This window comes from Mustela putorius, unplaced genomic scaffold (assembly GCF_011764305.1).
Source record: "Mustela putorius furo isolate JIRA1106 unplaced genomic scaffold, ASM1176430v1.1 tig00000698_pilon_pilon_pilon, whole genome shotgun sequence".
Lineage (NCBI taxonomy): Eukaryota > Metazoa > Chordata > Mammalia > Carnivora > Mustelidae > Mustela > Mustela putorius.
The window spans coordinates 1,603,810-1,629,878 of NW_025421449.1; the positions used below are offsets into that span (position 1 = coordinate 1,603,810).

General features: G+C 56.8%; 1 protein-coding gene across 10 annotated transcripts in view; it reads left to right on the forward strand.

The window, feature by feature from the left end:
* Positions 1–26,069, forward strand: part of COL13A1 (collagen type XIII alpha 1 chain) — a 141,650-nt gene that overhangs the window by 90,414 nt on the left and 25,167 nt on the right. For 9 of the 10 annotated variants that reach the window (XM_013044277.2, XM_013044279.2, XM_013044278.2 and 6 more), the window contains 15 exons: positions 1,980–2,006; positions 2,839–2,874; positions 12,076–12,120; positions 12,969–13,001; positions 13,698–13,724; positions 16,243–16,296; positions 17,074–17,160; positions 18,673–18,726; positions 19,553–19,597; positions 19,997–20,065; positions 21,046–21,069; positions 23,239–23,301; positions 24,335–24,379; positions 24,746–24,898; positions 25,507–25,605. In XM_013044277.2, coding sequence (XP_012899731.1) covers positions 1,980–2,006; positions 2,839–2,874; positions 12,076–12,120; positions 12,969–13,001; positions 13,698–13,724; positions 16,243–16,296; positions 17,074–17,160; positions 18,673–18,726; positions 19,553–19,597; positions 19,997–20,065; positions 21,046–21,069; positions 23,239–23,301; positions 24,335–24,379; positions 24,746–24,898; positions 25,507–25,605 — 861 coding nt within the window. The remainder of the gene's footprint in view (positions 1–1,979; positions 2,007–2,838; positions 2,875–12,075; positions 12,121–12,968; positions 13,002–13,697; positions 13,725–16,242; positions 16,297–17,073; positions 17,161–18,672; positions 18,727–19,552; positions 19,598–19,996; positions 20,066–21,045; positions 21,070–23,238; positions 23,302–24,334; positions 24,380–24,745; positions 24,899–25,506; positions 25,606–26,069) is intronic. The other variant, XM_013044283.2, reaches the window with a different exon arrangement.

The following is a 26,069-nucleotide window of genomic DNA, read 5'->3' on the forward strand; positions in this document are numbered from 1 at the left end:
AATGGCTGTGGGGGGCTGGTGCAAAAAGCTGCCCACCCTGACATACTCACCCATCACACTCCGGTTCTGACCCAGCTGCTGGGGCCAGACCCCAATGGCAGTCATTGCCTTCCAGGGAAGGAATCCTCCAGAGGCTGCCCCTTTCACTGTTTTAGATTCCCAGAGGTAGAATTGCTGGGTCGTGCTGTGCCAACAGGTGCCTCCCTTCCTCCAGGCAAGACCACGCTCAGGCAGGAGTAGGTCAAGCCCAGGGTCTACCAAGTCCCCCTTTTCCAAGTGCTAGCCAAGACCCTGCTCTCTTGACCTAGTTGGTACAGCAGAGCAGCTGGGCCGGCACCTGGCCTCCTTGGCAGAGAACAGGTTCTCTTGGTCTTAGAGCCAAGACAAATGTCCTATGTCACTGAAGGGACAGGATTAAGGACAAAGTCTGTCTCATAACGTTTCTTTCATGTGATTGAAAAAGAACCCGGTTATGTTTCTTATGACAAAAGCATCATGCATGCGGTGTGAAAAATTGGGAACACGGACAGAGAAAACGATTTGAATTGTTTATTTTGCCATATCCCGAGTTCACCGTCATTAACATCTCGGAGGGGCCTGGCATGTTTCTCCTTAGACTTGTCTGCCCCTAAACACTTTCCGGGTTGGTCACGTTCTGAGTAATATAACAGTTTGTGCCCCGTTATGTTTTTCATTTAACACCGCAAACCACACCCTTACTTTGGGCTGGAGTCTCCCGTGATCTGGATTTTGGGGCTGCTGGGCTGATTTCCGAGCAGTTAATGAGTTCCCTTCTGTGATATAGATCCTGAATGTAAATGTTTGTGTCCCTCTCTGGTGCTCCCCATATAATAGATGCCCAGCATTGGAATGGCTAGGTTGGCCGTGTCCCTGCCACTGGTCCCCGTCATTCATGGAGCATGGCCGCTTCCCCTGTTGCTGGGCCCCGTGGAGGCTCTAGCTGTCAGTGCTGAGGCTCCGTGGAGGGCCCCTCTGGGCCGGGCAGCAGCTCTGGCCACCCAGGGCACCCAGCTTGGCAGCTCCGCTCAGCGTGAAAGCCTAATTTCCCCCACTCTCCTTGCTGCAGCTTGACCCCCACAGTGGATTTTAAATATTTCTGTGTTTTGGGACCCCGGGAAGGAAGATTAGTCCCAATTCCCTGGGTTTGTAGATGGAAAAACGGGAAACCCGAAAGGAAGTGAAATTTAGGGAGCTAAACCCAACCATGCTGAGAGAACCCCCAAGAAATACTCAAAATCCGCTCCTTTGCTGACCGCTACACCCTGCCCCCAGACATGTGGAGTTCCCACTTGTTGAATGAACCCAAGCCCGGTGGTTTTCTTCGTTAGGTTGTTTGTAAAGAAAAAAACCCAGGAAGCATGTTTTGAAACCCAAGGACACAGACCAGACTTGGCCATCTTGCTTTTCTCCAGCCCATGTGTGCTGCCCAAACCTCGGCCCCAGACCGCAGCGGAGCCAGCCGGCTCTCGCCGCTCCCGCAGGCCCGGGGCCCACACCACCTCCCCACGGCTGAGTGCTGTGGTTACAGCGCCCCGGGCCGAAGGAGACAGAAGCCTCCCCTGAAAGCTGGCAGGGCCAAAGGCAAAACCAAGGCTCTGTTGGGCAAGGTCGGCGCCCCAGGGAGGGGACCCAATTAGGAGGCGGGAGGGCAGGGGCGCAGACCAAACCACACTGTCATTTTAACCGGCTGCCGCTGACCTATTTTCCAGTGGGCGAGCACAGCCGAGATGCCCACGGCGCCCACGTTGGCTCCAAAGGGAGCTGTGAGCCTGTCATCCCCAAGCGCCCTCCGCAGGTTTCTGACACCGTTCCAGGATTCTCGAGCTCTATTCTCTAGCACATCCAGAGCTCAGAACCCCTGGAGCGCTCCTCTGTCCCGAGCCCCCGCAGTGGACATGCTGACATGCCCTGTTCGCCACTAGATTCCATCTCCACTCACCTTGTTCTTGCTTCCACAGGGCTTACCCGGGCCTCCTGGACCAAAGGTGAGGGCCCTTCCTGATGCGGTGTGGGTGGGAGCGCTCTCTGCCGGTGGGGGAGGGTAGACGGCCCTGCCAGCTCCCGAGTGCGGAGCTGAGCGTGACCTCCGTGAGCGCTGGGTCCCACCTGGCTCCCTTCACAGTGCCACCCTCCTCTTGGGAACTGCTTGGGTCCCACAGAGCTTGCATTCGTGTGTGCCTGGTCATATCAGGCACTGTGACTGGTACAGAGGCTGCAGTCCCCATCTCCGAGGAGCTGAGTCTGGTTGGAAACTCTAGCTTGAATACTCTAGCTTGTGACAGGCCAGGGCTCTGTCACAACATCCCAATAAGAGAGGCTTTCCTATGGATTCAGAACTAGAAGGGACATACGGGATCGTCGGGCCTCTTAGGCCCGATGGGATGCCAGTGTCCTTTCTGGAAACCCACCACATCAAACCAGCTCTCCCTCTGAAGCGGGGGACCCTAGGGTTCTGGGGACCAGAAGCTGCAAAGCACTGAGCCTGTCCAACCATTTGTATGTGTGGCGGCTGAGAGCCCTTGCTAGGGAAGGGACTGGTCCAGGTTTGGCAGAGAGTCGATGGTGAAATCAAAACCAGAATCTAGGTCTCCTGGCCCCTGCCAGGTGGACCCTTTCCACCATGCATCTGCAGGTGGAGATGTGTTCTGAAGAGAAGAGTCCCTGTTGGTTTCCAAGGACGCAGAGCTCTTATACCAGGGAGGGCTGGAGGACTGGCAGTCATTGAGAAGACAAGAAACAGCAATGTGAGGGTAAGAGTGAAGCCAGAATGGAGCATCTGGGGAAATCCCACTGATGGTTTTCTCTTTGTTCCCCCAGGGAGACCCAGGAGTCCAGGGCTACCACGGCCGGAAGGTAAGGAGGAAGGAGGGGGAAGGACCCTTGCCTTCCATGGTAACCCACGTTGGGCTCCACCATAGCGTCCACAAGGGCAGGACTTGGTCTTGTTCACGCATGTTTGCACACGCGCTTGCCTGGGGTGAACCTCACCTTCGTGAGGTGGGCTGGACAGGAGTTCGTGTCTCCAGTTGTGGGAGAGGAGGGGAGGCTCAGAGGGGCAGGGCCTCAGGCCATCAGTGGCCTGGCCCGACCTCAGACCCCGGTGGGACTCCTACCACCAACCTGCATCCCTGTGTCTCCACCAAGGCAGGCCAGGTGGCAGATGACCAGGGCCCGCTCTGCACAGAGCGCCACACTGAGGCTGGTGGGGCTCTGGGGCTGAGGGGCCCAGCCCTGCTTTCTGGAAACTCCCGGTCTAGAGAGACAGAAGGACTCCTGTACAAATAACGCAGCGAAGGCAGATTGTGCTAATCGATCATCACAAAGCATTGTGTGAATATGGGTGGGCAGACGAGTACAGAGGTCAGGTCCAGGTTGGGAGGAGTCTGGGAAGTCTTCTGGGAGAAGACAGCCTGCGAGCTCCATCCTGGTGCCTGGTGGGTGTATGTTACAGAAACCATCCCAAACGTCCCGGCTTCACAGGATGTTTTCTCTCTCATTCTGGGTCTGTGGGCGCACATCTGGGAGCTCTGCCACTGTCCTCTGGGCTCACTCATTCAGTTGCACTGGATGATGGAAGGAGGGGCCAGCCGGGCCAAGCAGTCTAATCCGCATGTTGGGTGGCTGGTGCGGGCCATTGTCTGGGGGGGCTGTTCTCCCCGCCAACACCCTCTCGGCCCCCAGTAGGCTACACAGATTGTCTTCCGGCGTAGTAGGCCCAGGGCAGTGTTCAAACCTGCCAAGTCTGAGTACACGAGAGCTTCCCCAAAGCATCTACAGACATCACACTTTCTGGGGTCCTGCAAGTCACATAGCCAAGTCGTGCGGCGATGGTGCGGTGAGGGAGAGGGATAGCAAAGCATTTGTGGCCATTTTTAACCCACCTCTGTGGTCCTTCAACCACCAAATCTGAAGGCACATGGCATTTTAGACAGGAAACAATTTGAACAAAAGCCCAGAGGTGGTCATTACATTAACAATAATAAAAATAATCTTAGCCAGAGTCACCACTTACTAAATGCCTACCATGGGCCCAGGCTGTCCTACCCTGGGACCGCCCTGTGAGGCTGCTACTCTTCTCCCATCTAACAAACGAGGCACCAGAGGCTTGCCCAAAGGTTCCTGCCTCGCCAGGGGCAGAGCAGCAACTCAAGCCCAGGCGTGGGTCCTTCCCGGGGGCACCAACCGCAGGGAGCCCCACGCAGCACTCCGGACCCTGGACCCGGGCTCCAGGAGAAGACAGGAGGACAAAGAATTGGGGGGTATGGATATGGGAAAAGGATGGATTGCACGGGAGAGCACATTTCTCTCACTCTGTAATCGGGCAGCTGCCCTCACCTCATTGGTTTATGGGTGCTTGGGGGTCGGGGGAGGGATGAAATGGCAAAACCTGGGGACCGTTCATTAGCCCTACATACACTGAGAAGTTTGTATTGTGTCAGGAAGTGGAAACGATAGCCTTTGTGGTTGCTTCCATCCACACACACAGACTCTCAAGGTTTGCTGCCTCCTGGTGCAGGCAGAGGTCCCCCCAGGGTCAGGGGGATGCCAGTGGCTGGCGGTCATCTGTATTTGTGGGCCATCTGGAAATCTGGTTCATCCGGAAAGGAGCTGGGTTGGGGGGTGTCTACTGTCCTGAGGATAGAGAGGCCTGAATTTAAGGTTGTGGTGTCAGGTGACTCGCACAGGCTACAGGTGCCCGTCCCACAGTCCTGGCCCCACTGGGGCCTCGGGTGTCTTGAGTCAATGACCACTATCTCCAGGCAGAAGTTTGCTTCCCGTCAGAGCTCTGAGATAAAGAGGCGAATGCCCAGGGCCAAGTGCGGCGATATTTGTCCTCTCTGGTTCAGCCCAACTTCACTCAGTCCCCATCCCACCTGGTCCTTTCCATGGCCCGTTAGAGCTCATCACCCCCCCTGCCCCCACGCCCAGTGTCGATGAGAAGTTGCTGCTCTAGCCACGGTGGTACAGCTGCTAAGGGGTCATGCTGGAACTGGAAGCCAGGTCTCACACAGCCAAGCCCAGAGGCTAGTCTTGTTCAGGCACAGAAGTGAGTGCCTCCGCAGAGGGTCTCAGCTAGGCTGAGCTAACTGTGCAGCAACCCTCCTCCCTGTGCCTTCACCGGAGCACGGAGGCTTATCTCCCGAGCTCCTTCTTTGTCCGTCGGTTTTCTCTTTTTCTCTCTCCTCCTCTCTCGGCTTAGAATGGGGCATGGAGGTGTGGGGAGACAGCTGGCTCCTGGGAAGATGAGTTTGCCCTCACCCCACCATCCAGGGAGGAAGGAATGAGTGCTGGGGGTGGGGGGCAGGTATTGCCTAGCTGGACAGAAGCATGGAACCGCCCCTGTGTTTGGGGTATAAGGGGAGCCCATGAGGAAAGGGAAGGACACTCCGCACCTGCTTCATTGCCCTGTCCTGGAGACTCAGTCCGCTTGCAGGTATCCCTTTCTTTCAGCAAAGGTAGACTTTAACTCTTAGCAAAGATGTTTCCTGGCCTGTGGAGTTTGCTAATGAGAGTTCCACCCATCATCATGGCTGCTGCTACTGTCGCTGCCCCCAGGGCAGCTGGACAGCGCAGCATCCTCCCAAAGGCCAGCCAGGCCAGCAGGGCAGGCTTCCTTTCTAGCTCCTTCGGATCAAAGGCCAGTGGGGCCAGCAGACCCTGCGCTGCCCCCAGCTCTGCTTGGGACCAGCCCTTCCACCCAAATACCCAAGGGGGGGCTGCTCACTCGCCCACGTGGTGCCAATGTGATCCGAATTAATGACCGCTCATCGACTTGAAGTAAGTTGTAAGACACAAAGTGTGTTTCAAACATTACTCCTTGGCTCTCTTTCAAGGGGAATGGTGGGTATGTCCGACTGTATGTGGGTCACAAAACCTGCTGGGAGCTTATGTATAAGGGTGTTGGTGCTGGTCCGGCTGACTCTGACTGCCCTACTGGGCTTTCTCGCCTCTCCTCAATCCATCTGCAAAAGGCCTGATCATTCCACTCTGCCGCGCAGAGCAAGGGGCTACATGGGTGGACACGTGTTTGCAGAACGACAGCTAGCATTGTTACAACTGCCTCACTGGCCTTTTGGACAGGCCAGCTGTGGGCGTGCCACTGGCCCCACATCATATTACTGAATCCTTAGAACAACCTGGAGAGGAAGGCTTTATTTTTGGTCCTGTTTCACAGATGAGCAAACTGAGGCCCACAGAGGTCTGGAAGGTCCACAGCCAGGAAGTAGTAAAACCAGTTGCGTCTTATCCCAAATCCTTGCCCCGAATGACTTTACTACGTGGGCCTTCTGAGCCAGAAAAGGGAGCGGGCGTCGCAATTTCCACTTTCCCGTAGGGTCTCCTCTCCTAGAAGGAAAGAAGGTGGGAGCTGGGCTGATCTCTTTCCTGAGGGAAAAGGCTAGGGCTGGATTCAGGCTTTTCTCTGAGCTTCCTAGGCTCTCTGTGAGCCAACCTTGGGGTCCTTGATGCGTTTCAGTCAAAGAACCCAGGAAGTGGAGTGTCGGGCATGGGCACTGATCCCCCAGATGATTTCCATAAGGACTTAGCAAGGTCCTGAGACTCCCATTAAAGGCAGGAAAAGGCAGCTTGTCTCAGCTTGTCCCCCAGCACTGGACCCCTCTTGCTCTCAGAGGGCCTGAGGAACCCCAGGCCTCACACGGCATTCGTGCGCAGCAGAGCGCTCCAGGCGAAGGACTCCGTAGATGGCCGGGTCTCCTAGGATGGGGACAGCACTTTCTTTCACAACCATGAAATCCCCCTGGGGACATCCAGACCATTTAAAATAAAGCCGACCAGAGATCTGAGGCATGGGCCTCAGAAATGAGACCTCTCGGGGGCTGAGAGTCTCAACCCGCCGGCCTCCAGCCCCCAGCTTGTGCTCTCTGGGCCCTGTTTCTCCCACACTCCAAAACCCACAGATTAATTAGAGCTGACTTTTCTTTTTGGAGCTAACTACAAAATCAACTGATCTCAAATCGAGATTACAAGCCAGCTGCCCTTCCAAAGCCCTGGCCTTCGATGGGGCGCCTGACCCCGGTAATTCCCCAGATTACTTCCTGCCGGTCCTAATTACCAGAGGAGCTGGCATCTCCCCCGTCCCAGTCCTCTCCTGTCTGGAGCTGGCCAGGGCGGCGAAGAAGGAAATGAGCTGCCTTTTCCTGGAAGGGAGGCCTAGGAACCCTTTAGGGCAGAAAGAGACATGAGCCCGCCTCACGGGCTTTCCCAGCTCAGGAAAGGGCCCTGGTCCAGGCCCAGGCCTGAGCCCCCTGCTGGCCTCCCCCCACAACCCCCAACAGCCCTCACACAGGCCTTCCTCCTCCCTACAGAGAACAAAGGGTCTGTGTGTGAAGCGGCTTCATCCCGGCCCTCCCCAGGGCGCTGGGCTACTAGGGAGACTCACCGGAGCGAGGTCCATTCATCTCCCTGCACTCCTCCAGCCTGGCCTCTGTGTGGCTGGGGAGCTGACCTTGAAGCCCCCCACCTCCCTCCAGACTGTGTCGTCTTGCCAAGTCCCTGCCCTGCTTTTTCAACAAACAGTAAATCACCAATTAAGAGGCCACTCCCACAGGTCAGGAGCGTGGCCATTTGGGGCTTCAAGGAGCTGGCTTTCATCCCGTCTCAGTAACCAGGGGGTCCCTCCACCTGGAAGCTGGGACCGGAATAGAAAACCTACTGATGGTGCAAGGCGCTCTCTGCCCAACTGGAGAGTCAGTGGCATCGTGAAAGGCAGGGCTGGGACGGCCTTCAAGGTCATTCCAGGCAGCCCCCTCTCTACCCACCCGTGCTCACCCAGAACTTTCTTAGCCACAGTAACTGGAATCTACCCCTTTCTGGCCAGGAATCAGGCATGGGTTCTTGGCAGCCAGGATCCTCGGTGGTGGGGTGTTCTGGCCTGAGGGTCTCCGACCTGGTTTGCCAGCAGCCTCTGCCATCCATGCTTCAGGCCCCTGGGCAATGGGCAGAGTGCCCAGCTCCCCAGCTGCAGAGTGGACAGATGGGGTCTCTAGGAGCCCACCGGGGGAGCTCCCGGGGTCCTTTTGGGAGGATAGAGAAGGCAAAGATAGAGGGGATAAACTGGGGACCTTGGAGTTGGGCAGACTATGAGAATTCTCTCTGTACTTAAGAAGAAGACACTTGCAAGTTAGTGAATCTAAATTCAGCCCAATTCCAAACTTAAACCTTTTAAACAGGAACATTCTTAAGAAGGGAAATGGGGGAAAGGACCCTCACAAATACATACCAAGGGGGAAGGGGGAAAACTGTGCGAACAGAAGTCATGGTCCCCCCTTTAGCCATAGCTGCCAGAAACCCCCTTCTCACCCCCTGCAGACAGGTGCCCTTGTCCACAGGCACCCCGAAGTCCTTGACAATGACACAGTCCTGTCTCACCTCAAAGATCCAAGAACCAGTGCTTCCTGGTGTCAGACTGGGCCAGTCCCTGGGGCAGAGGTCAGGCTGGGGTAAGCCCCTCCTGATGAGAGTGGAATGAGCCTGCCGGGCGGGGTCAGCCGGGGGCACCCCTGCTTCCTGCCCGACGCAAGGGTGGGAGTGAGGGAGGCCCGAGATGGGATCAAGACATCCTGGGTCATCCGTAGAATTAAGAGACTTGACCCAGAGGGGAGGGAAGGGGCGAAGGTCAGCCCTGCTAACGAGGAGGGCTGCCTCCTTACAAGGCTCCAGGGGGCCCGGATTTCCCTGGAGAGGGTGGTTTTGTCTTTGCCTACAAGCCCACAAAGGCTGAGGACAACCCCAATTAGCAGGAAACCCTCACTCCCCTGGGCTTACTCTACACTGCTCCTGCTGAGATTGGAGACAGAAGCCCAGAGATGGGGCTGGAGCAGAACCCACCCCCGCCCCACCTTTGCTGAAGCATTTACAGCTGTCCCTCTGAGTAGGAGGCAGAGACCCACTGAGACCCGTCCTAGACCAGCATTTTCCCCCACAGCTAAACTCCCATCTCCACAGCCTTGCTCTGCAGCCACCAACAGACCCAACGTCCCCTCCCCCAGCTCCAACCTCTCTCCCAGCGAAAGGCCTCAGGTAGGCAGGGCTGGAGGTGGCTGGAGAAAGGGGTAGAGCCGTGGTGGGTAGATGGTCTGGAGTCTAACTCACTTCGCAGAGGAGAATCCTGGCCCCGAGAGGGAGAGAGGCGTACCCAAGGTCACACAGCCTCCCTGACTCCCGGCCAGTTGCCCCAGATGGAAGCGAGAGGAGGCGGACACCGGCATTGAGGAAAGGCTGAGGGAAAGAGGAAGGGCCAAGCTCCCACTTGTACCTCCCCAACCATGGGAACTCTGTCTCCCGGGTGTCTTCAGGGCTAAGTCAACCTGGTTGGGCCAGCTGGAATGTTAGCAGGAGAGCCTGTTCCTCTGAAGGAGAGAGTGACAGAGCCCCTCAGCTGGGGCTCCCAAAGAGGGGGCTCTGACTCCTTCGTGTTCTGACAAGGTCCTGTGGCGCCCTCTGCTGGCCACAGAGCAGATCTCTGCAGGCTGGCAGGGCCCTGCTCAGCTCCTTCCTCCTGCCCTCCTATGTTGACCCCTTCACCCTGATGCAGCACGGACCTGAGGGCCCTCCAGCTGAGAGGGGCTTGAGAATCTGCCCATCGGATGCTTGGCGTTGGCTTAGTGGGATGAGTACCTGGGCTTTAACAAAGACCTACGTTCCAGTCCCTGCTCGGCATGACCTTGGCGGTCATACGTGGCCTCCCTGAGCCAGTTTGTTCACCTGTGAAACAGGAGTAAAATCCATCGTCACATTGGAGAGGAGTCTTGGAGATTGAATAGAGGAAAAATGGAAAGTTTTAGCCTCGTACCAGGCCCATGGCAGACACAGTTAATGGCCTGCAAGAGGGATTTCCCAGAATGTGGAGCCTGTGGCAGTGACTCCGCTGTGTTTACTTCCTGAGGACGGCTCCACTCACCTTGCCTGTGGCGCCAAGGTCCTAGTGGGCCAGGGTGAGGAAGGGCTCCTGTGTTGGGAGCTAAAGATTCTGGGCGTTTTGCAGAATTCAGAGACTTAGCCCAAGGAGGACTGGGGTGAACCATCCCAGGCAGACATGAATTTGTACACGTCGATCACAAATGCCAAGTGGTCCCTCACTGCACCCAGGAACCAGCCCTGGGTGACGGGCATAGTGAAAAGCTTCATAGAGGAGATATTTTACCACGACCCCTAACAATGAACAGGGGGTCCAGTTGAGGGAACAACAGAGAGAGATAGAGTCCTGGGTGGCTCAGGTGGCTAAGCATCTGACTCTTGACTTCAGCTCAGGTCATGATATCAGGATCGTGAGATCGAGTCCCACCTCAGCTCCATGCCTGACATCAGGGTGTGGAGCCTGACTTGCTGGCAAGCAAGGAGCTTATTTGAGATTCTCCCTCTCTCTCTCTCTCTCTCTCAAAAAAAAAAAAAAAAAAAAAAAAAGGCATAGAGTCCTGAAAATGGGTGATTTTTTTCCAGGGAGACAGGTGGTAGGTATTAGGACGTCAGGTGATGAGGCTGGGAAGGAAGCAGAGGATGGAAAACCTGGCCCCTCTTCTAAGGTCAAGGCCAGGCAGCGGCTGTTTGGCAATAAAGGGGTGTTAACTGTCCTGGGGAGCTTCCCGGCACGCCAGCACCAAGGCCCAGTCATGGAGGAGAGAGGTCGGAAGAAGTGCTAGCTTTGGCAAGCAGGAGGGTGCATAGGACTTCCCAGAAGATGGCAGAGAAGGGATGAGGGCAGCGGAAAAGCTGGAGGCCAGGTAGGACCAGTCTCCCCTTCTGCTGGTAAGCCTGTGGGAACTGCGGCCTGGCCTGAAGGCCACAGCTCTTGAGACCTGAGCGGGGAGGCTGAGCTGGGATGCAGTCTGTCAGGACCCCGTGGTGCCGTGCCCAGCCTTCAGATGCCTTCAGACGCAGGCAGCTGCTGCAGAGGGCTCACCCTGTCCTGTCACTGCTGGCATTTGGAGCCCCGGCTGGCACTTCATCTGGGGCTCAACTCACAGAGACAGGGGATGCCCTCCTTCCTTTCCTGAGTGCCACTCCCTTCTCTGACACAGTGGATTAGTCTTGACTCCTCTACTATTTTTTTTTCTTAAAGATTTTATTTATTTATTTATTTGAAAGAAAAAGAGAGAGAGAGAGAGCACAAGCAGGGGGAGTGGCAGGCAGAAGGAGAGAGAGAAGCAAGCTCTTTGCTGAGCAGAGAGCCCGATGCGGGGCTCGATCCCAGGACACTGAGATCATGACCTGAGCTGAAGGCAGACGCCTGACCCACTGAGCCACCCAGGCACCCACTGACTCATCTGCCCTTGACCTCCATTTGTCACTGACTGTCATCTCCAACCCCATCTCCTTCCTGTCCGTCCTGAATTCGCATCCCTGCCCCATAGGTTTGGCATTTTCATGGGGAGGAAAAAGAGGTTGAGGAGAAAGACGGGACACCGCTGAGATCATAGAGCAAACCCCACGATGTCCCGAAGCCACAGCTCTCTCCTGGTGCCCCCAGGGTTCCAGACGGCACCCTGCCTCCACGCCCCAAACCACAGACTGGCCCTCCGCCGTGCCGGGCCAGGACCCATGAGCCCCCGGGAGGCCTTAGACTTAGCTGGGAGGAAGGGGAGCCCCAGATGGAGCAGAAAGGCAGAAGCCTGTGTGGCTCAGCCAGCAGGTACCACGAGAGCAAAGCTTCTGGTGTGAGAATGGTGCAGGAAGTGCTAGGCGGCGGTGAGAGGGAGGGCTGCTCAGGTGAGCGGTCAAGTGCACGGAGCGCTGACCCAGCTGCGCCTCCAGGCCGGTAGTAGGACCTTCACAACTCTTCCTGCATCCGCTCCAGGACTCGGACTCTGCTGGCTAGACTGTCTGTCTCGGGGGCCCTTCTGTGAGTTCACGGAGCTCAGAGGAGCGGCCTGCAGGGGCTGCGGGATCCTCGGAGCTCATCGTGAGCTGGACGGCAGTCCCGACCCTCCAGACCAGCCAGCAGGGAGATCTGGACACCCCCACAGGCCGAGCTTCAAGGGCCGAGGCCTCGGGCAAGTCCGGGCCTCTTCTCAGCGCTTCTTTTATTTCTTCCTTCAGGGAGAACGGGGCATGCCAGGGATGCCCGGCAAACATGGAGCAAAGGTACCTGCCCTTCCCTGCCCAGCCCTCCCCCCACCAGCCCCTCCCTGAGCTCCAGCCCTCTCTCCTAAGTTCTGGGACACCTGGGAGGCCCAGCTCCTTCTCCTTCCCAGGTCCACTGGGGAGACATGAAGACAGGGTACATGTTTCCTCCCAACCCTCTCTCCCTGCGGTGCCAGCCTGCTCCGGGCAGGAGCTTCCGTTTGGCCCAGGAGCCAGCACTCCCCAGTGCCCTCCTGACGTGGCTGGGCCTCCTCTCGGGCGTCTTGGTTAAGCTCAGCTCCAGCTGAGGAGTGGGGAGCATACTCACCCACATGGGGAGTAGGGACTCCCTAAAAATCACCTGCCCTTGGGATTGACTAAGTGGCACATTGGGCAGCCTGTTTACCTCAAAGTGGCTGGTCGTGGGCTGATGTGGAAATGGGGCTCACTCCCAGCTGCTCTGGGAGAATCCTACCCGCACACCCTCTCTCGTTCTCCCCTTCCACACGGCGTTCCCTCTACCCCTTTCCCTTCCCACTGAAGCCCTCCCCACGTGGCACCCCAGAGAGACCCCGACCTGGACACTCCTGGGCTCCCTGATGCGAGGGCCTGGGAGCTGAGCAGGTGGGTGGGAAGCTTGGGGGACTCAGCGGTGCAGCTCAGAACCTCTGCCTTCCTGGGGACCCAAGCTCCCGGTGCCAGACTCTGCCACCCACCTTTGCCGTGGGTCTGGGCAGCAGGCAGAAGCAAGCTGTCTGCCTCCATATCCCCTCCCCACCCCGCCCCAGGGGAGGCTAGGAGGCTGGCCACTCCTTCCCTGCTTGCCTCAGCTGTGGAAAGTCGCCATGCCCTTTTCTTCTCTCCACCAGGGAGCTCCCGGAATTGCTGTGGCTGGGATGAAGGTCAGTGGAAGGGTATCACTCCACATATGAAGGGCACGGTGGGAGGGAAGGAGAGAGGAAGACATAGCCGGGGCTTCAAGGACTCCGTGGGGTGGCTGCTGGGCCAAGGAGGGTGCAGACGGGATCCAGAAATATCTCTCTTAAGGCAACGTCTACGCCATTATGCACAACTTGACCGAGAGATGTTTAACTGAGCCCTGCAAAGTACATTGCAAAGGTTTGCTGGCCTCAGGGAAAACAGCGCCCTGCCCGTGAGCAAGGGAGCCCAGCGCTTTCCTTTATACCTCGGAATCCAGCAGCTGCATGCCTGCAGAGCTCCCGAGAGGAGAGCAGGAGTCCTTCCCCTGAACCCCACCCGAACCGCATCTGGTCAGCAGGCAGACGGATGGGGACCCCCAGAAGCACAAAGGTGGATCTCCCAGCAGGTCCACGGACAGGGGGCACTGTGTCCAAAGCCAATGCCCTTTCCTTCTCTCTGCCTGCTCTCACTCTTTTCACATCCCTCACTTGGGGGATGAATCGGGAAGAGTCCAGGAGGCCTCCCTTGTCCTGAGACCTGAAGCCTAGGCAGAGGAAAGTCCTGGGCAGGCCAGATGCTTCACACACCCCATGAAGACCTTTGCTCGTTTACTCCTGCACCAGCTCTCGCTCTTTCTCCTTCATCTCTTTACTGGAGTCTTCTTTGTTTCCACACAGGGTGAGCCAGGGACCCCAGGAGCCAAGGTACTGATTCAGAGGGAATGTTCTGGGCTGCATGAAGTATCAAGCATGGGGGGAGGCGGCAGTGGCTGCTATTATTATGCTCCTGGTTCCCCTGAAGCCGGCCTGGAGCTGGGGACCTGACTGAGCAGAGGAGGGCCCACCCAGGAGGGGCCTGCTGGCCAGGAATGCCTTCCCCTCCCTCTGGCCTGGAGCTTGGTTAGTTTGCCTGCATACCAGCTCCAGCAGGCAGTAACTCCTGTGCCCTGTGCCTGCAGGGCTCTGTGTCTCTTCTCTTGTTCTACAAGGGATGTAACATGAAAAAAGTTTCCATGCCAAATAAGTTTGGGAAATACAGACTTAAAAGTATTTCAGTTTTCGTTTTGTTTTGTTTTACTGCAGACCTTCTCAGAGCCTTTAGGAGGCTATATATATACTGGGGACCTCTAAAACTATAATCTCTGATGGTGCGGCATTTCCAAACATTTTGACTAGAGCTTCCTTTTTTAAAGAGGAACGTCATATGGGACGAGTATTCTGGAAATGCTAGTTTACCATCACTGTCCACCCTACCCCTCAACACCTCCCCCCAGTCCTCTTATCAGTGACTTTCTCTTCTTACCACAAAAGGAGACCCAGGAGCAGTAGGAAAGCCAGGGCCCCCAGATTTGCCAGGAAAGAGGGGGCAGAGGGTAGGATATTGTGTCTCTGAGCGTGTGTCCGCTTCAGACTGGCCTCTGCTGGTCCCACACTTCGTGCTCCAACCCCATGGTTCACGTGCTACCTGCAGTATGTTCAGGGTGCATGTGTCCCCTGGAAGAGGGGAGTGCCCGGATGGCCTGGGAAAACTTTAGAAATCCTACACTCGGGAGCACACTGTCCCTCCTCCAAAGCATTGGTTCCCAGGAGGAAAGGCCAGCAGGAGGAGGCTTTCCCTCCATCCGTCCCCTCTCCCCCAGGGTCTCTGAAGGGCAACACCTGCATCCTTCCCCTTTAGACTCAGCCTGTTTCGGGCTAGGCCCCAGCTCCGGCATACCCCAGGCACAGCGCAGGTGGAGCTGCGGGGAAGGGGGGGGTCAGGACTTCCTGGCCATCAAAGGGGACCACACTTGGCTCCCTCCCTTTCCTTGATGGGCTTCAGGCTCTTTTGTCATTCAGCTTCTACCCAAGGGCAGGTGGCAAGGGGATGACAGTCAAAGACTTGGTGTGGCATCCTCTGTGGCTTCAGCTGGAAAATTCACTGAGACACATGTCAAATTATGACCCCAGGGCCCTCCGTTTCTATTATTAGCTACAAGAATGGGCAGCCATCCAGCTATGGAGAGGGGTGCCCTCGGGTGTTGACCTGGTGGGGTACTCTTGGGGTGCTCTCCCAATACGGGCCACTCTGGGAGTGCCAAGTGCTGTCCTCATGGTATAGAAGAGGGAGCTTTGGAAGAATTGAGGAGACAGGCTGCTTCTGTCCCTTGAGACTGGGAAGGGGTCACGCACAGCCCTGGAGCCTCTTTATTTGTGCAGTGAGAGCAGGGCTCTGAGATGCGTGTCCTGGGGAAGAAAGTTCTTCTTGGTGGAAAAAGATGCTTAGGGCAGGGTGTCAGCTTGCAAGGGATGCCTGAACCAAGGACCACAGGCTGTGTGAATCAAACAACAAGGCCCACAATAAGGCCAGGAGCCCAAGGTCAAGGTGCCAGCAGGGCTGGCTCCTTCTGCAGGCTGGGAGGGAGAATCTGTTCCCTGCCTCTCTCCTTGATTCTGGCCATTTGCATCCCTGGTGTTCCTTGCATCTGGCATCCCTGGTGTTCCTTGGTTTGTAGAATTACCACTCCGATCTCTGCCTTCATTTTAACCTGGTGTTTTCCTGGTGTGCCAATCCCCCCATCCAAATGTCCCTTTTATAAGGACACCAGTCATACTGGATTAGGGGCCCACCCTACACTAGTGTGACCTCATAACTTCGCCAGTTATGTCTGTAATGACCCTATTTCCCACAAAGGTCACATTCTGAGCTACAGGAAGTAGCTGCAACACACGAACTTGGGGAGGACAGAAGCCAACCCATCACAGGAAGCAAACTTCTCAAAATCGTCCTCCAAAGGAGAAGTCTAGTGAGATGAAGTTTGTGTTCCCTGGAGGCAGGGAGGGGTCAGCAGAGACCGTGGGCCTCTACGCACTGGACATTTAAAAAATGAAAAGAACAGAGTGGTTAAAAGGAATTGTATCCCCAACTGCTGGCCTTCTATACCACTCAGGTCTCCCAGGAGATGCCCCGAAAAGGAGCTAAGCGTTCTTGGTGCCTCTTGATTGTAAATGATGAGGGCCCAGCCCATATGGGAGCAGGAGAACAATGACCCAGGCCCTCACCAGTGTGAAGTGGTTCAGGAAAGGAATCCGGTGCGGATGGGGGTCTCGGGGGGAAATGGCCCACGGAGGGGCAGGGAGGCAAGCAGAGAAAGCCAAGGTTCTCTGCAGGAGGGGCTGGGGCCTTCCCAGTTGGCCTGGAGAAACCGTTCCTAACCCTGCACTGTCTGCATTCCCTCCACAGGGTGAAAAGGGGGCGGCAGGCTCCCCTGGGCTACTCGGCCTCCTGGGGCAGAAGGTGGGTATCGGAAAGCCCAGAATGGTGGGTTTTATGTAAAGGCATTGGGGTTCATCCGCGCCTACATTCCCAGCTCTGGCCATCCAGGGGCCCCAGTATCAGAGGTGTCCTTGGAAGACAGAAAGATTCTTGCATGCTGTACCACGTGGGAGGCCCCAATTGACAAAAATGTCTGTATTCAAAGACCAGGAGCTGTGACCTTGTCCCATGTCCTTGCACCGGCTCTGAAAATTGCTCCCTAGTACACGAGCTCCATGACATTCCACTAAAAAGAAAAGAAGACTTGAGGTCAAATGAGTGTGGGGAGAGCTGCATGAGACAGGCCCCCTTGGAAAGTCACAGGACACTCTCCTGTCACACTCAGAGCACCTGGTGGGCAAAGAGCCTGAGCTGCTTCCTTTCCCTCTGCCTTCCCTGACATTCTTCGGCCACCAGACCCTTTATTCCACATTTCAAATATTTCCCATCCCCAGAAGGAGGGTTCCATGGACACACTCTGAGAAACAGTCTAGACCCAAGGCGTGACGGGTCTCTTGCTCAGCTTCATACCTGTTCCCCTGCAATAGCCAGGTCCTGTCTCTCCTTACATCCCATGGCCAGTGAGACCAGGCCAGGCTTCTGAGGGCCTCTGTGCCCAGCCTGGACCAAGGCGTTGTCTGCTGCCCCCACTCCTTGGAACTGGAAGGGGAGAAAAGACAGGGATGGGCCACCTCCCTCTGGAGCTGGGCAGGCCTACTCATGGTTACATTCCCACTCTCCCCCTCCTTCTGCCTCCAGGGAGAAAAAGGCGATGCCGGCAACTCCATTGGAGGGGGCAGAGGGGAGCCCGGCCCCCCAGGGCTGCCCGGGCCCCCTGGGCCAAAGGTGAGTTTCCCTGGGATCCACGCTCGAGGGAGACACTGCCTGTGTGGCCTTTATCTTCAGCCTGTTCTTGGGGACTCCATCCTGGGTGCCTTGCCTTCTCTCCTGCTCCAGATGTCTGATTTTTCCAGTGGATTCTAGAAAGACAATTTGGACTGAGCTCCTGATTTTCCGTGGTGACTGACTATCCAAGAGAAGCAGTCCGAGGGCAGATGGCTGGTCCCAATGATTCAAACAGCTACAGTGTAACTGAGTCAGGGATGGACGGCTGCAGGGCTTAGGAGAGCCGGAAGGGCCCCCTACCCAGGCTCTGAATATGAGATCAGTGATCCGTTGAGCCCCACCGGGTGCTGGCACGCACGGGGTGGGCGGGGGGAGGGGGTCCGCAGGGGGGTCAGCTGCAAATGGGACCGCTGTCACTTTCCTTACACCAGGTGGAAGCTACAGTGGTGAGATTTGGGTTTCCCGAAGCAGAGGCCTCCTGCGCTGCTTGGTTTGCTCCAGCAGCCCAGGGAGTGAGGAGGGCCTCTTTAAGGCGAGGACCCGTTGCATGATTTTTGGAAGATACACACATTCGTTCCACCAACATGTATTGTGGGGCTGCTGTGGCGGGGCTCTGCCTGGCCTGTCAGGCTGCAGAGCGCTGCCGTTGGCTTGCTCGTGGCCCAGCAGGAGAAGCAAACCCAGTTCCCAAGGAAATCGTGGCAGGGGCCAGAAGGAAGCCCACAGATGGGCAAGATGAAGTGGCAGGAAGGGTCTTGGGCAACCGCCCACGGGCCCATCGGACCAGCTCGAGTGCCAGCTTTGCCAATGGTGGCCCTGGAAGCAGGGCTCTGGGACATCCCCAGGGTCGGATTCTGTCTCCATGGGACATGGATCCCTGGCAGGTCTTGGGTTTTGATTTGGGGTTGAGGAAGCCTGGTCAGTACTGTCCCTGCATCCTGGGACACAAGAGGGGAAAGCTTAGAAGGCCGTGTCCTCCTTCAGGGAACGGGCAAAGTGCTGAGTGAGGGACGTATGCGCGGGGGACCTCCTCTCGTCTCTCTTTGCGCCTCCCATCCTAGGCCTCCTGTTTCCCCTCCCTACGCATACCCAGAGCCTTCATGGTCCCTTCCGTCTCCTGGGCAGGACCTGCTGAGGTGGTCTTCCCAAGTGTTCCAGGTTCTAAAATGACCTGCCTCCCTATAGTTAGGACCGGATGGCAGTCTACACCGGGGGTCGGGGAGAGGTGTGCCGACGGCAGTCCGCACCCCAGGGCTGAAACAGAGCTGGACTGTGTGTTAACCAAGAACTGAGGAGCTTCTGGCACTGCGGGCTGGGCCCCAGAAAGTGGTGCAGAACTCCGAGGAGGAAAGAGGCAGACAGGGAAGGCTGCCTGGAGGAGGTGAGACCGAGGCTGGGCCCACAGAGTGGGTGGGAGTCAGATGAGTAGAATGAAGTGAGTTAGTAGAAGCCAGCGCAGACAAAGACTGAGATCCAGAAACACCCAGCACCCATGTCTCTCCTCTTCCCCAGGGAGAAGCTGGCATTGATGGCCCGGCCGGCCCCCCAGGACGGCAAGGAGACAAGGTACAGAGGCTCACAGTTCTGAGATGAGGGTTGGCTTGCGAGTTCAAGACCTAGCTCAGGAAGAGAAAGCGCGGTGGCTGTCCCTGCAGCTGGACCCCTGGGCACAAAGCTGCCATCAGGGTCTTGAGGAGTCAAGTTCTATTGTCTTTTTATGTTTACTTTCCATCTTGATTTTTTAAAAAATTGTATTTAATGTTAACATTGTCTCAGAACCATCGGGACTGTGGTTTGTTATCATGTATTCCCCACAGTCCCATCCTGTTTCCAACCGGGACCACCCCCCACCCCACCCGGCGGGCGGAGGAAGGGGTGGAGTGCTCTGCGTGCCTTCTGCCAAACCCCCTTTCTCTGTCCTATGTGGGGCTGTCACACGCAGAGAGGCCCCTGAAAGAACCCACAGCCCCTCCAGTGGCAATTACGGACCCCTCAGGCGATGGGCAAAAAGTTGCTGAGCTCTTAGGCCCTGAGCCAACTGGAAATAAAGGGAAGCAAAGGGCGTGGTCCTTCAAAGCAGGGGTGTGGGGGAGGCTGTGGGGAGTCGCAGCGGGAGGGGGGGGGCAGTCCCTAACAACTAGCCCAGGCCAGGAAAAAGGTTATCCAGTGAGAAGCCGGGTGAGAAGCCAGAGGAGCTGGGAGGCCCAGAGGAGGGCAGGCTGGGGAAGATGCTCTGTGAGCGGGCGGAGACTGCACTTTCCTGCACGGGAAGGTCAGCGGCTTCCTGGCCTGAGCAAAGATGAGCCTCCCAACCCTTCCATGGCTCTCTGGGGACAGTAGATGCTCTTGTACCCAGCCTTGTCGCCATTTCACTCAAATTGTCATGCAACAGGGGGAGCCTGGAGCACCTGGAAACCAGGGACCAGCCGGCCCCAAGGTACGTGCATCTCCCCCCCCACCAGAGTCAGAGCCTGCACCTCGCTTCCCTGGGGTCATGGCGTGAGCAGCTGGACTCTGGGTCTTGAGGGGGAGGGAGGGAGAGAGACTTCTTTCTGCAGTCGTGGCCGCCGTGATGGGACTCAGTCTTCTCTAGGTCTGTCTAGTCCAGAGTTGTCGGACAGAGACGTCTGTGTTGGTTCTAGACCCTCTGGGCATCCTCGGTCAGTGTGGGAAACCCCCTGACAGGCTCCCCGGCCTGCTGCTCTGGGTCCTCCTGTGGGCAGCCAGACTCAGGCCGCCTCGGCTATGACCCTGTCTGGTGAAGAGCAGGTAGCCGTGCCCCGCAGCCTGTCCCTCCTGGCCCTGGCCAGCGGTTGAAACTGCATTTGTCTCGCAGGGCACCAAAGGGGAACCAGGGAAAGGAGAGATGGTGGACTACAACGGAAATATCAACGAGGCTCTCCAGGTACGTGGGAGCTGGCGTAGAGACTAGAGATTGGGAGGCGCTCAGGGGTGCCAGGCGCTGTGCCATGGCCCAGTGAGGGGGCGCTTCGATGCCCCAACTAGTGTCCTTGACATCAGACTATTGACAGAGCTTCCAGAAGAGCAGCCCCCTTGCTCTCTCTCTCTCTTGGCCTTTGCCTCCAGCCTCCAGGCAAACGCACCCCCTCATTTGGCCGCCAGGTGGCTGGCTCTGGGTCTGGCCCCGCTGGCTGTCTATCCGGGCTCCGGAAACTGAGCATGATAGTGGGTGGACCGGGGTTCTGGGGCCCCACATCTTCAATACCTGTGGGTCATTTTGTGGGGAGTTGTGGGGGAGGGGTGCCCTGTGTGTTGTAGGTTGCTTCACAATATCCCTGGTCTCAAGCCACTAGATACCTGGTCTTTCGCCACCCCTGGCTGACAGCAAAAATATGCCTCCAAACATCACTAAATGTCCCCTGGGAGCCAAACCCCACCCCCGGTTGGAGAACCAGTCCTCTAAAGGAAACACTGCCCCACTGGGGATCTGTTTACTTGGGGTACGATCCTGTCTACATGCCAACTCTTATCCCCCGTTTCTTGAGTGGCTCTGTATCTTCTTATTCTGCATTCGATGTTTACAAGGAAGTATGTTGGAGTCTTGAAGTCTGGTTCTGGGGGGAGATGTGGAGAACAGGGGAGGGTCCCAGTCAGCAATCAGGGAGAAGCAGAGATGTTGCCCCCCCCTGAAGTGAAGGCGAGTTTGCAGGGCCTGAGTCTGGGGTAAGACAGCCTCAGAGGCTCTGCAAACCTTGGGGAAATGTGGGGGCGGCATGGGGAGAGGCATGGAGCCCACCAAGAGGGCCTATCCCTACTGTGCTCCTAAGGGAGGCCCAGCTCTCATGTTTCCGTGCCTGGGCCAAGGGGACCCTCCAGATTACCCTTGACTTGTTCTTGAACTGATCGCATGGCATTGATTTTTAGGAGATCCGAACGCTGGCGTTGATGGTAAGTCTTCCTCCTTCCCTTGGGCACTGGGCTGAGGGCTGGGGCAGGAGGGCGGGGGCTGTGGGAGGGCAAGGACTTGAGGTCTCACCTCCAGAAAGTAGGTGCGGGGCTTCTAGGTCAAGGCTGACCCTGAAGTGGCAGGGCAGAGGGTGATCCGAGCCTGAGCGGGGGCTCTCCGGAACCTCCCCAACCCGGGTCCCAGCTGTCCTCTGGAGCAGCTCTTCACCCATTCCACGGCGCACTCTTATCTCGGTGTAGACACTGGGGCACTGTGCAGCCGTGTCAAGGAGATGGAAGTAGAGAAGAGGATGCGTGTATGTTTCTCCTTGAACCCAACCTTCAGCTCATAAAATCCATAACCCCAAAATCAGGAGAAACTCAACCTCCACTTTTTCACCTTTCCTAGAAGTCGGTTTCATTTTCTGCACTTGGAAAACCAGTGAATTCCAAGCCCTGATTTTGCGTGTGTGCCTACTACCACCAACAGGCCTGTGGATTTTTGTAGTGAACATTTCTAGTTAAAACAATTGCCATGAGGTTTAACTTTCAGGTGCAGAGAAGAAAGGAGATCCCAAAGTTCTCAAACTATCATTTAACTTAGTATTTTTATTTTTTTAAGGAAGTTATTTATTTGCAAGAGAGAGAGAGAGTGCACATGAATGGAGGGAGGAACAGAGGGAGAAGCAGACTCCCCACTGGGCAGGGAGCCTGATGTGGGGCTCGTTCCCAAGACCCTTGTATCATGACGTAGCTGGAGGCAGATGCTTAGCTCTATTTTTAACTCTATTTCTATTCTATAACTATTTTTTTAAGATTTTATTTATTTATTTGACAGAGAGAAATCACAAGTAGATGGAGAGGCAGGCAGAGAGAGAGAGGGAAGCAGGCTCCCTGCTGAGCAGAGAGCCCGATGCAGGACTCGATCCCAGGACCCTGAGATCATGACCTGAGCCAAAGGCAGTGGCTTAACCCACTGAGCCACCCAGGCGCCCTCTATAACTATTTTTAATCCAGACTCAAACACCAATCATATCATGTCCCAACCCCAGAGGTTGGTATAAACATCACATGATTCTAGAATCAGTGAGCTTCATTTGAGGACATTAAAATATATTATTTGAAATAGCTATCCAAAGCAAAACTTTCATGGAATCTTTTTCTCTTTTAAAGTTAACCTCAATGGGCACCTGGGTGGTTCAGTTGGTTGAGCGACTGCCTTCAGCTCAGGTCATGAACCTGGAATCCCTGGATGGAGTCCCACATCAGGAACCCTGCTTGGCAGGGGATCTGCTTCTCCCGCTGACCGTCCTCCTCTCAAGCTTGCTCTCTCTCTCTCTCTTTTCAAATAAATAAATGAAATCTTTAAAAGTAAATAAATAGAGTCAAACTCAGGCGTAATTTACATACAATAAAGTAGACCCACTTTCGCTGTGAAGTTTGATGAGCTTCAACCAATGTATATATCCCTGTAGCCACGCCTGGTGGGTTGGGTTTACCCATGGGAGTTATTCATGTAACCCCCAGAGCACTCCAGAAAGTTCTTTCTTGTGCCTCGGGAGTCAGTCCCGCACCTACCCGCAGGCCCCGGACACCACTAAGCTGCTTTCTGTCCTGGTGGATGAGATCTGTCTCTTCTGGAGTGCCATCTGAGTGGAGTCGCGCAGTGTAGCCATCTGCGCCTGGTTCTCCAGCTCAGCATGGGAGGTCTGGGTCGCATCCGTGGCATGGCCGGCACCCATGCTTGCTACATTGTTCGCTGCGGAGGAGTGTTCCAGGGCATGGGTGTCACACGCCTGCACCTGTTGATGGATATCTGCACTGTTTCCAAGAGGCATTTTAAAGTCCCGGGGTGGGGGGTGGGGGGGTGAAACGTATCTTCTCGGAGCCCCCGGGGCCCTCAGAGGGAGGAGGAGGGAGAGGCTGGTAGGCGTGGCTCCAGGGATCCCCGCCCCTCAACCCCGCCACTCTAAGCCAGACATACTCAGTGCTTATCCACTTAAACTGTGGAGTCCCCGTGCTCTTCCCTTTGCTGAAAGATGTTCCGGCCACTGAGGAGACGTTTGAAAACGATCGATCCCCATAAACCAGCCTCCACATACCCCCCTCTGGCAACAGGCCACTCCTTCTTGGTTGGAAAGTTCTTCCACAGGTCTTTCTTTTATTTCCTAGGGACCCCCCGGTCTTCCCGGACAAATCGGCCCACCCGGAGCCCCAGGGGTCCCAGGCCAGAAGGTAACGCTCAGTCTTGACAACGCAGAGACCCCACAGAGGGACTGCGTGTGTCCCTGAGTGCGGGCGCCAGTGGGTGATCCTCCCATCTTCCCTCAGAGCTACCGCTGCTCCCAGGCAGCCCAGGCCCTGCTTGTCCCCATCGCAGCCACCCCCTCTCCTGCCGCCTCACTCTGCCGTTCCTCCCCTGCTGTCTGACTTGGGTTCCCGTCATTCTCAGGCTCCTCGGAGAGCTGGGTGGAGCTTGGGTCTAGACAAGCCACTGCTCCAGGCAGAACCATTGGCGGGGGGGACCCCAACCCACTTATCAGGGAACATGACACTTGAGTGCCTCCCGGATCTCCCCGCTCCTTCGCTCCCCACCTTTGCTCCCCTCTGCCCCACCCCTGTGATTTTCTCAGAAGGTCCTGCGTGTTTGCACCTCTGTCCCCCTGCTCACGAGGGCCCCTGCCCTGACGTACCCTCCCCTCTTCCCTTCCTTTCCAAGTCCTCATATTTCAAGTCCAACGCAAAGCCACCTCCTCCTTGAAGCCTCCCCTGCTCTACCAGGCAAAATTCACTGCCCTGTCTTGTCTGCTCCTCTCTTAGCATCATTTTGCTTGGTGATGTGGGTCATTCTTTACTGGCCTCAAAAACAGAGGCCAGGCCTCCCTTATCTCCCTCCCTGACCTAAAGAAGAGGATTGGGTTGATGCGAAGATTCAGGGAGTTTTACCTGTGGGGCAGGCAGGATAGGAGGGCTGGGCTGGGGGTGAGGGGAGTGGGGCACTGGGAGGCAACACCCCTCCCAGCCAGTACCCAGGGTCCTCAGAGACAGCGTGTGAGGCCATGGCTAAAATGTGGACTGCGGAGCCAGGATCTAGCTGCCCGCCGCCCACACCGCAGGCCTCGTGCATGCGCACGGCTCTGCCCTGGGGGCCTCACCGTGAAGCGGAGGCCGTGTAAGTTCATAGCTCCAGGCTGACCCCGGCACAGAGGCAGTGCCATAAATGACAGCTCCTCTGCTCTGACGCTGACCTTCGTTGTTCTGGCCCCAGGGGGAGATCGGACTGCCAGGCCCTCCAGGACACGATGGAGAAAAGGTAAGAGCAGATACTCCCAGATGAGCCTCCAAAGATGGACTTTGACTGGGGCTAATGGGGGATGGTGGAGCTTGGGGACCAAAGGCTCTGGAACAGGCCCATATGTGAGCCTGTGGGGAAGGGAGTGGGAGCGTGGGGCCAACCCTGCAGGAGCCTGAACCCCACACTGCTGGCCCCAGAGGAGCCGGGCAGACCCCGCTGGGACGGGCTGGGGCTGGTGCTGAGTCTCCCCCGATTCCAAGGGAGGTGGACAGAGCCAAGTCCTTTTGGACTTCCCATTCTTTTGTGCACGTGCTCACTCTCTCTCTCTCTCTCTCTCTCTCCTCCATCATTGTATATAGTAACAATTGCTCATATTTTCTAAAGGGACCTCGAGGCAAGCCAGGAGACGTGGGCCCTCCTGGTCCCCCAGGCCCCCCAGGAAAGTCTGGGCCTGCAGGAATGAAGGGAGAAGACGGACACGCAGGAAGCCCGGGAGAGAAGGGGGAGAAAGGGGAGATGGGACAGGCGGGCCCACCGGTGAGTGCCAGGGCGGGCCGGCCAGAATTCCGCCCTGGGACGCCTGCCTGCCCGCGTGGTGTGCCGCCCCAGCACAGCTTCTGCACGGTGCCTGCTGCAGCCTGGGCTGGAAACCTGGGGCCGGGAGTTGGGGGCCGGGGACTCCCCTGGGTTTCCCTCAAACCCCTGGCTTTATGAAGGCCAGCGGTCCCCCTCAAGAGACCGGGGCCTGTTCAGTCCTGTTGGGAAAGTCCCTGAGCCTTGCAGGACCTCTATTTTCTCATCTCTAAAATGGGGCTAATCATTCCCTCCCTGGATACTTCACTGGGTTGTTGGGGAGGAGGTGAGGTCACAGGGGTAATCCCGCCTCTTTGGCAAGTATGCAGAAGCCCGACACCCCTGGTGGGGAGGCTGCCTGTACAAAGAAAGCACCTTACCCGGTCTTATGAGGCTGCTGACTTGACCTGGGCATCTTCCGGGGTCTTCAGTGGCTTTTCATCTGTGAAATGAGCACCTTCTCGAACCCCTGCCCTTGGAGGAAGGGAGCCATGCCTGCATGCTGCAGTTGGTCACAGACGCTCAGCCAACACCCTCGCTCTCGACTAACAGAGATCTTTGTCGATCTGTAGGGTCTAGACGGCCCAACTGGGGAGAAAGGAGAACCAGGTGGCCAAGGGAGGCCTGGAGCAACAGGAGTCCCCGGCCCTATCGGGCTCCCGGGATTTACAGTAAGGCGAGAGGGTGGGGTATTGAGGTTGTCCGCGGGCCGCTGTGGATGTGGGCACGCAAGCGAGGGGGCCCCTCATGGGGTCACCAGCCTGGCGGATGCCTGGCCCTGTATCGAGGCTGCACTAACCCCCGCCTGCCTGGCCTTTTGCGGGGGAGGGGGAGGGTCAGAGGGGTGGATGGGGTCCTCTTGAAGAATAGCTACCCCGTGCGGAGCACCAGAGTGTGAATACTGGTTCCTGCTTCTCAGCTCACAGCATGGTGGCCTCTGCCTTCAGGCACCAGCCTGGCTCAAAGGTGCTAGAGTCTTGGGCTCAGAATTCTCTTATTTGAAGTATAGAGAACCTCAGAGGTCAGTGGGTCCCACCTAGGACCCAGGGCAGATGTCCCTCTGGCAGATGTCCTGCTCCCCGGGGCTGCCCCACTCAGCTGGGACAGGGAGGCAGCTCCCAGCCTCCTGACATGG